Source organism: Quercus suber, unplaced genomic scaffold (assembly GCF_002906115.3).
Source record: "Quercus suber isolate HL8 unplaced genomic scaffold, Cork oak 2.0 scaffold_277, whole genome shotgun sequence".
NCBI lineage: Eukaryota > Viridiplantae > Streptophyta > Magnoliopsida > Fagales > Fagaceae > Quercus > Quercus suber.
The window spans coordinates 314,028-329,144 of NW_027069733.1; the positions used below are offsets into that span (position 1 = coordinate 314,028).

General features: G+C 32.5%; 2 protein-coding genes across 5 annotated transcripts; both read right to left on the reverse strand.

The window, feature by feature from the left end:
• Positions 1 to 2,783: 2,783 nt before the first annotated feature.
• Positions 2,784 to 6,008, reverse strand: LOC112010777 (probable caffeoyl-CoA O-methyltransferase At4g26220). Of its 2 annotated transcripts, XM_024043140.2 has the most exons (7): positions 5,871 to 6,008; positions 5,196 to 5,280; positions 4,468 to 4,548; positions 4,296 to 4,375; positions 3,637 to 3,781; positions 3,427 to 3,558; positions 2,784 to 3,317 (listed from the first exon to the last, which is right to left on the reverse strand). In XM_024043140.2, the coding sequence occupies exons 3-7, from the start codon at positions 4,534 to 4,536 to the stop codon at positions 3,027 to 3,029; spliced, it is 717 nt and encodes a 238-aa protein (XP_023898908.1). In that variant the 5' UTR covers positions 4,537 to 4,548; positions 5,196 to 5,280; positions 5,871 to 6,008; the 3' UTR covers positions 2,784 to 3,026. The 2 variants fall into 2 exon arrangements, with proteins under 2 accessions (XP_023898908.1, XP_023898907.1); XM_024043139.2 differs by lacking the exon at positions 5,196 to 5,280.
• A 2,568-nt stretch (positions 6,009 to 8,576) lies between these two features.
• LOC112010778 (probable caffeoyl-CoA O-methyltransferase At4g26220) lies at positions 8,577 to 11,661 on the reverse strand. 3 transcript variants are annotated; one of them, XM_065781746.1, is made up of 6 exons: positions 11,468 to 11,661; positions 10,151 to 10,235; positions 9,949 to 10,028; positions 9,376 to 9,520; positions 9,170 to 9,301; positions 8,577 to 9,049 (listed from the first exon to the last, which is right to left on the reverse strand). In XM_065781746.1, exons 2-6 carry the CDS (start codon positions 10,217 to 10,219, stop codon positions 8,759 to 8,761), a joined length of 717 nt encoding a protein of 238 aa, XP_065637818.1. In that variant the 5' UTR covers positions 10,220 to 10,235; positions 11,468 to 11,661; the 3' UTR covers positions 8,577 to 8,758. The 3 variants fall into 3 exon arrangements, with proteins under 3 accessions (XP_065637818.1, XP_023898909.1, XP_065637817.1); XM_024043141.2 differs by having other exon boundaries at positions 11,435 to 11,660; XM_065781745.1 differs by lacking the exon at positions 11,468 to 11,661 and adding an exon at positions 11,146 to 11,235.
• Positions 11,662 to 15,117: the final 3,456 nt, after the last annotated feature.

The following is a 15,117-nucleotide window of genomic DNA, read 5'->3' on the forward strand; positions in this document are numbered from 1 at the left end:
GGTGGTGGGAGGCTAGCTAGCATGACAATGGTGGTGGCCCCTCAAATTCCTTTCTTTCTCTCTCTTACAAATGCTTTGTCAATCTCAAATTTTTTATTTTGGTAATTGTGGAACAATGCATTTCATTTAACAATCAAAAATATTTTTGTGTCTCTCTATCTCTCCTTAGTACCTTATTGGACTAGTTACATTAGCCCTTAGTTATTGGGTTAGTACCTTATTTATTTATTTATTTTTGTGCTTTTGTTTTTAATACTAAAATGGTGGGTATGGTAAAAGACATGAAGAAAAAAGAAAGTTGTGGTGTAAACTTAGTTAATTAATGAGGAAATAGTAAAAATAAGTTAATGTGATATTTTGGGTAACAGTAAAAAATACTTAATAAAAAGAGGTAAAAGAAACTAAAAGCAAAATTAGAGCGCCACATGGCATGACCTCATGCACTCCCGCATGAGGTCTCTGCTTTTATATATATACTGATTTGACAAATAGTAGAGAGCCTTGATATGGTATTTAATGATAATAGATAGTATTTCAAGAATGGGTTGGGCGTTGGTGCTGTTTCTCCGAGTCTCTCCAAGTTTCTGATCTGATACGTGTTTGATGATTTTAGTTTTAATTGAGTTATAATCCTGTGTGATAGAGCGTACTGCTTCCTCATTAAATGTCTGATGTGGCAGCTCTTGATTGGTGGCATAAACAAGCCCTTTTTTGCCAGCTCCAGATAGAAGGTATTCTCATATTTTTATTATAACAAAAAGGCTTTGTAACATCTTTAATAATTTGTGTTTTGATTGTCTCATTATTGCTTTGCACTTGGTTGCTGCTTTTTGGGTTATAGATTGACCCTATTTAATTAATCTAATTAACTAAGTTGGTTAATTAGTCAAATTACATGCAAATCAGATTAAGACACAATTAAATCACCAAACTAAATAGAGTGCAGTAGAAATTAAGTTTGACATGGTGATTTGATCACGATGAGAAACCCCTGTTAGCTAAACCCCACCAAGTGAATATTGAGTCAACATTCCTGAAGAATCTATTAAGGGTATGTTTGGTAGACTTTAATAGGTACTGTAATGTAATAGTTATTCCTCTGGTTTAGCTTTTTAGTAGTTTTTTTTTACAATTTTATTACAGAGAATGGTCATTCCTTATGAATAGTTATTCTTTAAAATGAGGAATAACTATTCATCTCTAAAAGGGATGTAATAGTTATTCCTTAGTAGGTGTATTAATTTCTTCAATTAATATATTTTTAAATAAACAAACTTTCTATATGCACATAACAATTATGAAAATAAAAAATCATAAAAAATAACTAATCTCTCTTTTAAATTTAAAAAATATTATTTTTTAGGAAATATAATTATATGAGTAAGATATTTCATAAAATACATCTTAAGTTTGATTTAAAATATTTTCATTCCATTGTCTTTAGGGTTCTATTATTGTGTTGTCACCAAATAAATGAATAGTAATAAGCATTTCATTACAACATTTTGTATTCCTTGTAATATCTATTTATATTCCTATGTAATTACCGTTATAGTCTACAAAATGTGCCATAACAAGAAAAACCAGCTATAAGGAATCTTACCCTACATGCCTATTCTGAAGTACCTATTTATAGTAGAAACTATTGAGCTATACCAGTCTCAGCTATATTCCCCAATTTGACTTGATTTTGTAGAAGATTTCTTCTTTGCACGAATCTCCCTATCTGTGACTCCTCCACAACAACCTTTTTGATTGTTGTAAATTTACAGAGTTCTTCAATTCATGCTCAGATGAACTGGAAGTAGCTTCGCACAAAACCCTAGGTGCACAAATGTTGCAACAACTTCTATTATGCATGAGTCTCTATTTCTTTGATGACGCTTTAAAATATGTCTTTTATATGTTCTGGAACCCTAGTACACGAATCCCTAGAAGGCTAAGTCATCATGGGCCAAAAACTGAATTTTACATTCAAGTTACTCGAGGCTCGATAGATTGAGAGGTGTTGAGCAAGTATCAAGGTTCATTAAAATTTGATAGATCAATAGGTATCGAGCAAGTGTTGAGATTTATAGTTTCAGCTTTTCTTGTGTAGTTTCTTGGGTAGTTTTGTGTCTTTAATAATACCACTTGTTAATCACTTGTTGTACTTCTTAAACACACTAAAAACTAATATTCAATTACATATAAAATGCGTTTTGATCTCAGATATGCCACATACCCTGGCCATCTACTTTTCTTCTAATGATATAGTGCTATTCGTGTGACGTTCAAACTCGTATGGACCAAAAAAAAAAAAAAACAAAAAACAAAAACAAAAACAAAAGGCTTCATACACTTATTCCTCCTTTAATGAGGTGGAAAACAATAAATATTTAATGATGATATGGATAATAGTGTTTTTTTTAACCGTTAAAGTTTTTAGAAATCTATGGTATTAAAAAGGTATAACTTTTTTTATTTTAGAGGATCAATTGGTAAAAGTCATTTTAAATGATGTAAGATGATGAGCTAGTGCATGCATCCCTGCAAAGGTTTCTGCCAGTGATACAAGCCTCTCTTCTATGCTGAGAATCCAGGTGAAATATTGGATCATTATAGGCTAGCCTTGAGCAGGGTTCGGTTTGTATTGTGTTGTGTCGTTTTGGGAGTTTTCTTTCTTTGCTTCCCGGTTGGCAGCCCTGCTGCTAGTGTTGAGTTTTGAGCTGTAATTGTTTGATTTTTGATTTCTAAAAAAAAATAATATCACCTTATTCACAAATAAGAAAAAAGAAAAAGAAAAAAAGAAAATGTCAAACATTTCTATTTGTAAATAAGGAGGAATAAGTGACTGAGCCATCTGTTTTTTAGCAACCACATCTTCTGGTGATTCCAAAATCATGTGACATTCAAACTCGTTTACAACCAAAACCAAATTACTCATATACCATCTTAAGGACTAATAATCTAAGCGAGGTAGTTAAGGAGCATTTACGTTCAACCTCATAAAGCAAGTAAAATGCAGAGAAGTTTCAAGAAGTCATTTAGTACAGACGCCTACAGATTGTGATGCCATCACCCACTGAAGCATGTGAAATTTGGATGCGAGGATCAGCTGCAAGAAATTTGTTAAACTCAATTGAAATCTCTCTGTCCTGTTTCCTGTGCTCTGGAACCAACGCTTCAGGCATTGCAACAAATCCTCTCCGGAGTGTGTTATCATAGACAACTAGGCCATTCACCTTTAACAGTTTCATCAGCCTCTCATGGTAGTTCTGGTAACTATTCTTGTCAGCATCAACAAAAGCAAAGTCGAAACTCCCTTCATTTTCATGCTGCATATCCCCCACACAGCCATAAGAAGAAAGACAGAAAAAGAAACATGACAAGCTTATTGTGGAAAACATGAAAGAAGACTAATAATAAGAGAAAGTTCCTCCTTACATTCTGTAATAGCTGATCAAGAACTGGTAAAGCCTCAGACTCAATGAAATCAATTTTGTCCGCAACACCAGCTTTCTTAATTATTGGCAATCCAATCTCAAATGTCTCCCGATTTACATCTATGGCTATGATCTGCAGTTTTATATGGCAAACCATAAGTAGTTTAATAGATAAGTATAAGGTTCTCACTGAAGAATATCCATTACAGACCTTGCCATCCTCTGGAATTGTAAGAGCAGTGAGGAGAAGAGAGTATCCTGTGAAGACTCCAACTTCAACTGTCTTTTTTGCATTTACTAGATTCAACAACATGGCCATCAACTGGCCCGCATCTGGTGCAGTAGCCATCATTGCCCTAGGAAATGACAAGCTAATTATCTTTCTGAATGCCAAGAGATATTAAAAAAAAGAAAAAAAGGAGAAAAAAGAAACTTGAAAGTCTCTGTGAAGTCAGTTTAAAATCAGTAACGGTTGGTTGATACAAACAACTTCAGTATTTCCTTAGTCACCAAGTACTGAACCAGTTAGATGATTTACAATATGCCTGTCATCGATTGTGTTGTGCACCAATTCATAAGGTGGTATTCAAATACCACATGAACTAATTTTTTCTGTTTCCTTCCATGGCATTCATAATTCTAGACATCTTAATTTGATAAGTTACATGTATCCATTTATATCTGAAGTCTTTTCAAGATAATTAACTTCTAATTGCACCTTTTGTTTTTCTTTCCTTTTCTGGTTTTCTCTATCAAAGGAACCTGCAGAAGTTGCATTGCATGTTGATGTTTCTAAACACCAAAAAAAATACCTTGACAAGAGTACACGAAATAGCTAGCTAGTCACAATTTACTAAGAAGAACAATCACCTTGGATGATTAGCAGTGACATGCCTTAGCTCCTTGAGAAATTCTGGCTCACGTGGGTAAACACTAGTCTCCAGGATATACTGCAACATCATTGAATAACAAAATTACGAATTTAATCAAGAAAAGCTGAACAAAAAATAATAAAAAATAAAAAGAGAGAATGATCTAGTACCTGATAGAGATCATCACTCTGTAACAAACTCTTGGGAGGAGCACGTACGTTTTCCACATTTTGCTCCATTGCTTCTACTCACTGTATATTTTAATGAAGAAGAATCACTAAAGAATGATATCATTCGAAAAAGGACAAGAGTTATAATATTCCAGCAGGCCAGCAATTTCATTGTTTATGAAGAGAGAAAACATAACTGCATATATCTTAATCTCATAAAAAAAAGAGGGGCCTTTTTATACACATAAATCTCCTTCACGGACTTATACTAATACTATGTTTGGTTTGCCACTAAGAAAACAAAAGAATAAATTTTTTTGAATTTCTCCTATTGACATTGTTTGGTTAGTAAATAGTAAGGGAATAGAAAAGATTCAAAATTTTCCTCATGTAACTAAAATTGTCCCTCCAAAGATAGATGATATTTTAATAGAAAGTTAGTAACAAGAAGAAAAGTTACCAATTTTTTTTTTCTTCTGTCTAGTTTCCTTGCATTTTCTCTACATAACCAAACAGCATAAAATAATTATATTCTTTTCCTCTCTCTTATTTTCCATTGTTCATTTTCTCTCATAGAAAGTAAACAAACAGGGCAGAGTATATATGACATCAAGGGTAAAGGTTGATTATCCTAGAAAATTGGACTGAATCAACTATATCAACCACATCAAGCAGTAGTCTTGTATACTAACAAGAAGAATACAAATCAAACCAACAAGTTCAATTACCAGAGGTTCCAAAAGCCTTGTGGTTCGATGATACTGTCCGGTTTTCCTATGAAAGAGAATCTGTGTTCGAATCCCTTCTCCCCCACTTGTTGTAAGAAAAAAAAAAAAAAAAAAATTCAATTACCAGAGTCCTTAAACGATAAATCCCCAGTCTTTGCAAAATTCCTAGGTCTTTAGTACTGATCAGTTATAAAACATCATTATCTTGGCTACAACTATCTTCTCAAATTAGTTATTTCCATTACAATGTTTTGCACCTAAACACGTCTTATAATCTCACATTAGTCTGTTATATTATCCTCTTTATATTTATTTTAAACCATACACTATGATCTATATTTCTTGTAAGTGCAGTAAAACACTCAAAAAACCAATCTTAGTATTTCACTTAACCAAAGGGGCCTAACAAAAACAGAGGGTATTACTCAACATTCGATTTTTATGTCCATACACGAAGGAAAAAAGAATCATACATGGCCATTTTAGAAGGCTACCTTTAACATGGGAAGGGATTAAATTAACCATAATAAAGGAAACCATAGAAAATAATCACACCTACCCACAAAAGATACATAGAAATTATATAGTTCTAAACTATCCAAAAAACACAAAAAGAAAAAGTTCTAAGCGAAGTGAATGCTGCAGAATTATTTTGAAAAAGGTCAGAGAGAGTACCAATGGATTATGGTGTGAAAAAAATGGTTGAATCAGGAACTGAATTGGGCTTCCACAAGCGCCACACACTTTTTTCATTGCTACTTCCTTCACTTTCATAAGGGAAAGTGCTTTACGTGTCAAACGGTCAATGAGTCGTGAGTGCTGGCGGAGACCGCAAGTTAGAAAAACTCAAAAAAGTGAAAAAACAGTAAAAAACAGTTACTATTTACGGTTATTTGCAAAAAGACATCTCAACTGTAGGGATACTTGTGTTTTTACACCCCCAAGCTATAAAAAGTTACAACCATTACCCAATTTGTAACAAATCTAGTCATTTACACCCTACTGTTCATCTTGATGATGTTAACTTTAATGGCCATTGTCCAAAAATTGGATGAAAAATCTGTCCAATGAAATTCCGATTTACAAGCCAATATTTAGGCTTGATAATTAAATGAGTCAAACTCAAATATAAACAATACAAGATTGGTTATCTATTTTTTATAAGTTCATAACAAAAATCATTCTAGCTAAAATAATATATAATTTCAACTACAATCTATTTATTAATTATTAGCATAGATTAGTGAAAAAGGATAAAAAAATAGCTACGATGTTTATTATATATGAGAAAAAAGATAAGTTAATCAAGGGGCTTGTGAACAATCTTGAGTTTGTTCAACAATAAAATGAACCAAACTTGAAAATTTAATCTAGTTTGTTTATAAGTTTGAGTTCAGCTCGTTTACATCCTTATCCACAATGGTGTACTGTGCAATTTAATTGGTTCGAAAAAGAAAATGGCCTTGAAACTGGAAGAATTGGGCAGCATAGAGATGTGTAATGCTTTGCCTACTCCTTTGCTATGTGACAAGCATATGCGATTGTTTCTCAAGTGTTATTGGACTAGCTCCTCTTTTGATATGTGGATTGTCATTTAATTTAGTTTTTTCAATATTAATAATTATCAAATTTCATATTTAGACAAAAAAAAAAAAATCATATTATATTAAACTTTCATCTGAATTGTATGGGTTACCGACTTATATAACAGTATTTAAAGACGCTTTTGTGTTTTGTGTCAACTTGCTTGTATTAATTGTGAGTAATGCTACGTATATTTTTTTTTACAAAAAATTTCACAATCAATGAATTGTCAAGTTATTATTAATTATCATTTAGGCTCATTACTAACACCACTTTATTGTCTACTAGTTACAACTCCCACTTCAATGATTCTGAATAATTTTGTAAAAAAAAAAAAGTGATTCTAGGCTTATTGATTTTTGTAGTCATATTTAAATGATAGGATAAGGGAAGGAATTGCACTTTGGAAGAACTTATCTTCTGCCTTTGGGGAAAGAGCAATAATTTGATAAAATTATAGACTTTTGGCGTAAGGACTTCTTTGTCAAGGATAATGGATTCAAACCCCACTACTTGAAAAGGACCTCCTCCTGCTTTTCAAGTAGTGGGATTATAAATATATAACAAACAGCAAGAGGTATCGCACCTCACTGGCATGACGCCCACATCTTTAACTTGTCATATAAGGCAAGAAGGCATATTCTCATTGTGATAAAAAAAAAAAAGGGGGGAGAAAATAATGAGAGTGATCCTCAGGCCTATTCAGGTAAAAGAAACTAAAAAAAAATAGACACTGTACCTCAAATAGTTTGGAGGAATTTCCACCAACACGTGACATTTTACAAGACCATTTTTATGCATTATTTAAATTAACTTGTAACCTTATGTATATGCATAGAATTATTTAAAAGACATATATTAATATGTATAGTATAATTCTTACGTATATGTTTTAAATATTATTGATAGTCATTCTTATAATTTTTTTAAAACTCTTTAAGAAGTCTAGTAAGAATATTATTAAGTAGAAAAAGTAAATTATCCAATTTCAAATTTCAAATTTTTAATTTTTAATTTTTATGTTCATTAATTCTAAACACTTTGGTTTTTGTATACAATAACTTATTTGGATAGATATTTATGATGTAGTTCCACATTTGACTCTAAAATTAAGAAATAAAACTCTAAAAATTGGAATTAATGAACATAAAAATTAGGACACATGGCGCAAAATTAGACTTCAATTGTAAAATTTAGTTAGATTTTCTCTAAATTTTGCCTATATATATATATATAAAAGTCACATAACTCATTAAAAAAGTTATGTGATTAAAACTAGTCATATAGTAAATTGGAGGAAAATAGCTCCAAATCGGTCAAAAACAAGTGAGAATGTTGGGGAGAGAAAATCTTGGAATAACTCTTATTGATAGGGGTGTCAATATTCGACCCAACTTCTTTCTCAAAAAAAAAAAAAAAAAATTCGACCCAACTTGTGAACACGACATGGGTTTTTGCGAGTTAGGGTTAGGCCTTAGCAGGTTTGGGTCATAAATGGGTCAACCTGAAAGTGACACAATAGCAACACGATAAGAAACATGTTATAAGCAGGTCAACCCGCATAACCCACAATAGACACGTTTGACACGCAAATTTATTTGTGTCAACTCGAAATGTTCCATTTAACACAACCAGTTTAACTAGTATAACAAATAAATATTCATTTTATTTTAGATTTGTTAAATACCTTTTATATCCAACTTATTTTTTAAATTTAAAAAGAAAAGTGATTAATTTCAAAAACTTACAAGAGATATAATTGAAAATTGAAACTTTACATATGCAAACAGTTGCCTATGATAAGTAATATGCAATGGAGTAATAATATATGCTGGCTAGTTCGGGTGAATTTTACATTCAAGCTCATAAAACAAGTAAAGAAATAAATATTTGTGATGCTGCTTAGTTTGTTCTCATGCATTTCCTTTCTATAGAAAAAAGAAAACAAAGTAAAATACAGATTAAATCCAAGCAGTAATTCAGTAGAGACGCCGGCAGATTGTGATACCATCACCCAATGAAGCGCGTGAAATTTGGACTCGCTGATCAGCTGCAAGTAATTTATTAAGCTCAATTGTCAACTGTCTGCCCGGTTTCATGAACTCTGGAACCAATGCATGAGGCATTGCAACTGACCCTCCCCAGAGTGTGTTATCATAGACAGCTACCCCACCCACCTTTAACAGTTTCATCAGCCTCTCATGGTAGTTCCAATAATTGACCTTGTCAGCATCGACAAAAGCAAAGTCGAAACTCCCTTCATTTTCATGCTGCATAAGCCCCATCCCCCGCAGCCAAAAAAAAAAAGAAATAAAGAAAAAGAAACATGAAGACCTTATTGTGGCAAACATGAAAGAAGATTAATAATAATAAGAGGAAGCAATCCTTACATTCTGTAATAGCTGATCAAGAACAGGTAAAGCCTCAGACTCAATGAAATCAATTTTGTCAGCAACACCAGCTTTCTTAATTACGGGCAACCCAATTTCAAAAGGGTCCCGATTTACATCTATAGCTATAATCTGCAGTAATCTACAACAAACCATAAGTAATTTAATAGATAAGGAGAAGATACATAAGATTGTCCATTACAGACCTTGCCATCCTCTGGAATTGTAAGGGCAGTGAGGAGTAGAGAGTATCCCGTGAAAACTCCAACTTCAATAGTCTTTTTCGCGTTTACTAGTTTCAACAGCATGGCCATCATCTGACCGACATCTGGTGAGGTAGTCATCATAGCCCTAGAAAACGACAAGCTAATTAATTCTCTGAATGCTGTGAGATAAAAGATACATGAAAGTCTCCAGTAACTCATTTCGAAGGCATGCTCATGAATGTGTACCATAACAAGTTCAAAAATTCTTTCAATGCCAACTACTGAACCAGTAAGATGATTTAGCCGTATCCATGCCATCCATTGTCAAATGCATCATTTCTTGAGGAAGTATTTGAATATCACAAGAATCAATTTGCTCCATTCATTCACATGGCATTTCTTAATTAAAGAAATTTTAAATAGCTTAACAAGTTACACGGAATCCACACAGAAATTTTCATTTTCACGCTGGGGTTTCTAAACACCTACTAAGTTACATTTATAAATTTCAGAACATACAAGAACTATAGTAATTGAAAGAACAAGCACCAAGTTAGTTAGAAGGACAATTACCTTGGGTGGCTAGCAGTGACACGCCTTAGCTCCTTGAGAAATTCTGGTTCACGTGGGAAAACACTAGTCTCCTGGATATACTGCAACATTGTTGAAGAATGACATTAAGAATTTAAAAAAGAAAAGATGAAAAAAAAATTATCAAAAAAGAAAAGAAAAGATGAACACACACACAAACACACAAAAGAATGGTAGATTGTACCTGATACAAATCTTCACTCTGCAATAAACCCTTGGATGGGCCAGATACCATTTTCGCATTTTGCTCCATTGCTTCCAATAAAGGCCTAGGGTCATGAGGAGGAATCACTATAAGAATAATACCATTTACAATGGATAATAATGATAGGATATACCAGCAATGGTATTGTTTATGAAGAGAGAAAAATTAACAAATCTGCATATATATTATATGCTAACTCAAATAATGTGAATCTCCTTCACAAACCTGTGTTACGTTTAGTTAAACACTGAATAAAAAAAAAAGAATGGAAAATTTTTAATTTCTCTTATTTTTTCGTTGTTTGGCTAGTAAGTGAAAATCGACAGTGAGGTAAAAGAAAATAAAGATGGAAGAAATTGTTCAAAAATTTTCACTGGTCAAGTCAACTAAAATTTTCTCTCCAAAAATTGACGAGAAGGAAAAAGTTCACAAATGTATCTTTTCTTATCTCTAGTTTCCTTCCATTATCTCTACATAACCAAACAACATGAAATAATTCATTTCTCTTCCCTTCTTTAGTGTCTAACCTTCAGGGTGTTTGTCTTGTCCACAACAAAGCCTGTCATAGAAAATCTCAAAGTGTACATATATATATGACATCAGGGATAAAGGTTAATTGTCTTGGCAAAATGGGCTGAATCAACTACTTCAGCCCCATCAAGCTGTACTCTTTTTGGAGAACATCAAGACTGTAATTCAAACCAACTATTTCAATTAATTCCCAGCCATTGCAAAATGCTCAGGTCTCAATTTTAATATCATCATATAGGTTACAACTATTTTATGAAATTAGTCCTTTTCCAACACAATATTTTGCACCCATTGATGCATATCATGTCTTATTGACTCCTGGGCATTCTTATTTTAATATTGTCATATGTCCTTTTCCAACACACTGCATCACTTTTTTTTAACTCAAGAAACAACCTCGGTATCAAAAAAGAAAAGAAAAAGAAACAACCTCGGTATATTACCTGGACTTGGACCTGGACCGAAAGGGCCCAACAAAAACAAGGAACCCCCCAAAAAAAAAAAAAAAAACCAAAACCAAATCAAAACAGAGGGTATTGATCATAATTCAATTGTATGCCCGTATGTCAGAAAAAAAAGCATAGATAGCCGTTCTAGAAGGCAGGCAGCTTTTAACTTCGATTAGTCATATGAAACATCTAAGAAACAAAACTTTTAGAAGATAATAAATGTCACCCAAAAAAGAAGAAGATTATATATAGAAAAGTGAAGCATGCCTAGATTAAGTTATACCTGATTTAGTAAAGCAAATGAGGGAGAGAGTACCCAAGAGATAGTGGCGTGAGGAAGGAAATAAAAATGTTTGAATCAGAATTCAGAATTTCAGGAGTCAGGAGTCAGGACCCTGAAATCGAATGGAGGATCCCACCAACAGCAACCGGTTTTTGGGGGTGATACAAGGGTTCTCAATGGTTGGATGCACAACAACAATAAATCATTACTCCTGAGAAAGAGATAGATATCGTTTTGTTTTTTGGGTTCGGTTTACTGTTAGTTTTTTTTTTTTACATGTATTTTTGTTTTAAATATACAATAATAATTAGTAGTGGATTTTAATTTTTATATTTTATTTAGTTAAAAGATGTTGTAGCATTTTCTCATTAAAATAAAAAATAATTTTAGTTAAAAAAAATATTGTAAGTAAGCCAAATATTTGATTTGTTTATGGGGTGACTAAAAAACAAAATACATCATTAAAAAAAAAAGAATACATGAAAATTATTTATTACGACTAATTTCTTTTTTTTCTTTAATTAGAAAATTATAATACCAAATAATTGTATTGTTATACACAATTTTGGGCATAATTGGTGAGTTGTGAATTATAAAGATGTAGATCCACATGGGCCACCACTACACTTTTACTACTCATAACTTGTTACATGATGAGTTGTGGCTAAAGTCGTGTACAATTATGTGGTCTTAAGATTATTCTTTTTTATTAAAATTTCTTAAAGTATTTTAATATAAAATTGATTTAAATGAATAAATTAAAAAGATTAGTTGAAAAGTTTTTATTTATTTATATTAGAAACAAATAGTCTCATAATGGATATGGAATGAGATAAAGTTCTAAGTTTTAATAGAAAGGTCTATTACAAACTCTACTCAAGAGCTATGATAATTTTAAAGGGACAATGATATGCTTTTGTGTTAGAATCTCGTTCTCTCTTCCTTGTCAATTTATACATGGTGGGATGGGTTAAGTTAAATAGGTTTAAAAACTACCAACTTAAATTTGATTTAATTAGAGACTCAAAATAAAATTCCAACCCAACTAGACCCATATTTCAACCCAAATTAATTCAACCTATATGGGTTGAGTTGACTTGCATTGAATAGGTGGCTGTGCTTATATATTTCATACATTGTAAAAAATTGGACTCTTTCATTAACTATTTAAAAATTAATTTTTTTCTCAATAAATTATTACAATTCATTGTAATATGCCTAAGTTATATTTTGAATTTTCAAATTCATAATTAGTTCTTAAAATAGCAATAAAATAAAATAAGGGGTTACGTTGAATCATATAGGTTGAAAAAATTATCATCTCAAGATTCAAAATAAATTCTGAAACCCAATCCAACCCAATAATTAACAAAAAACCAACTTAATTTTCGACAAAGTTTAGTTACAAAATTGATTGTATCTTAAGGCTACAAACTCACATAATAAAATAAATGATGATGCAAAGAAAATCAGTAGGTTAAATGCTCAGGGCTTCAATGGATTAGTGATTGTTTGGGAGGCCTGAAAAGAAAAAGACACAAGATCAAAGGTGATAGGGAGGAATTGGCCAAGAACCCTCCGATGCTTAAGTTAGTTTTTTCTTTGAAATGTTAGAATTCCAACTTTTCAAGTAGTGAGAACTTACTTCCATTTGATGTGGATGAGTGTTTATATAGTGTACTTTTGAGTAGTTACTTTTCTTGTAACTTCCCCAATATTTGAGGAGGTTAGAAGGTTCAGAATTAACTTCTACAACCACTATAGGAGTTAGAATGTTCAATCTTATTTTTTACAACTGTCATTGGAAGTTAAGTACTTAGTAGAAAGTTATAGCGATGAACCAAGATCTTGCTCATGTTCCAAAATAGTAACAAACTAACACGTGGTTCGATTCACTAGCTTTTTTAGATAAATCTTTTCTAGAAATTTCCCAAGTGTTGTGGGTCGTCTAGGCACTTTCCTGATGGATGACCCTCATAATCATGAATGACCATCCTACTAGGGATGATCATTCCTGCCTTTTTTACCTGGATGACTCTCATGGACAAATTGGAGTTGGTTCAATTTTCAGTTCACCATCAGTTGCCCCCTTGTCCAAGGGCCATCCAGAGCACTGTAGAATTTATTGTCGTTCTTTGGATGTGTGTCTTTATGTCGGTGGTTATATGTTGTGCCACGTGTCATGACCTCATTGGTGACTAGTCGCGTCGATTTACCTTTTCGAGGAATATGCCACGTGTCATTATCTGGTTGGTTGCGTTGTTTCAGATGCCAAATTTCACTGCCTTTAAATAGTAGAATTCCTCTCATACCCTTCACATTTCCTAAATTCTCTCCCTTGACATCTATCGTCCAGTGCCTTGTCTAGAAGTATTTCCGCGTCTTTAGTCCTCCTTCATCTAGAGCCAGGTATTCTCTTCATCCTTGTTCTTAGGTTTTCCTTCAAATTTCAAGATGTCTGAGATTGTCATTTCTTCATCTAGTAATAGTGTTAATAAGGCTATAGACAAGTACCATGACACTACTAGTTATAGTGGTTTTAGTAGTGGTAATAGTAGTAGTAACAGTAGTAGTAGGGAGAACACCACATACGAGCAATACACGTCTAGTGTTCTTGGGATTCCTTTAGAGGTTTTTCAAGAACAGCTTAGGATGAGTGCAGCGTCTGGGTCTTGAGCTAGTACCTTGACGAGTGTTTCTTCGTCCACTCATTTAGACGAGGTTGAAACAGTATATAGTTGTGTTGTAGGAATGCTTGCTCACTCCCAAGTGCAGGAGATCGTAGCAATATAATTCTTGGAGTACCGAGATCAAACAATAAGGAGCAGGATAAATTCAAAGACAATATAATTAAATAACAATTTAGGTGAAGAAGAAAAATACTTTTGCTTGGTGAGTGTTAACAAGAATAATAATAAAAACTGATTTAAATCAATAATGTAAATACTAGGGCATCGGGGTGTTTCCCTATATCGATATGAAATTCTTTGTGATATATTTCATAATTGATTGTTCTTATATAATTAAATACTTATGATTTGGTTGAACTAAGACAATTCAAGAACGCATGATAACTTAAATTGATAATGGGTTAGAAAAGTTTTCAGAAAAAATCATTCACTTTAAAACTTGATTTCTATTTGAAACTATTAGAAATTCATCTAAACAATAAGAAAAACATGATTGAACTTATTGAGAGCATGGAAGAATCAAATATGTTGTTGATAAAATCCTAGAAAGAATCACATTGAATATTCATACCGTATAGAAGAAACATAACCCCTAGCCCTAGTAAAGAGTTTAGGCTGCCATTAGAGAAAGGAAAATACAAGGTTTTCTCTGCCAAAATTTGTTCTATCAAGCCTCCCTTTAAAATCCTCATGTCTCAAGTGTCCAAAGAAAATAAATTTTTTACTATTTTAATTTCCATCCAAGTTTACAGCAGTAACTTGTGAGTTAATTTCGGCCTTCAAAAATTGAGAATTTCGAAAAACTCAAAGCTGAAAATTTGTAGATATTTAAGTCACAATTCCAACCTATCTGGCCTTGTGTCAATTGGATATTTAAGTCACAGTTCCAACTCAAAATACTGATTAGTGCTCGAATAAGATTTTTCCTTTTCAGATTCTGCCTCTTTGATTTCTTTCTTTATTTAAAGCTTCCAATCATGGTAGACGATCTAA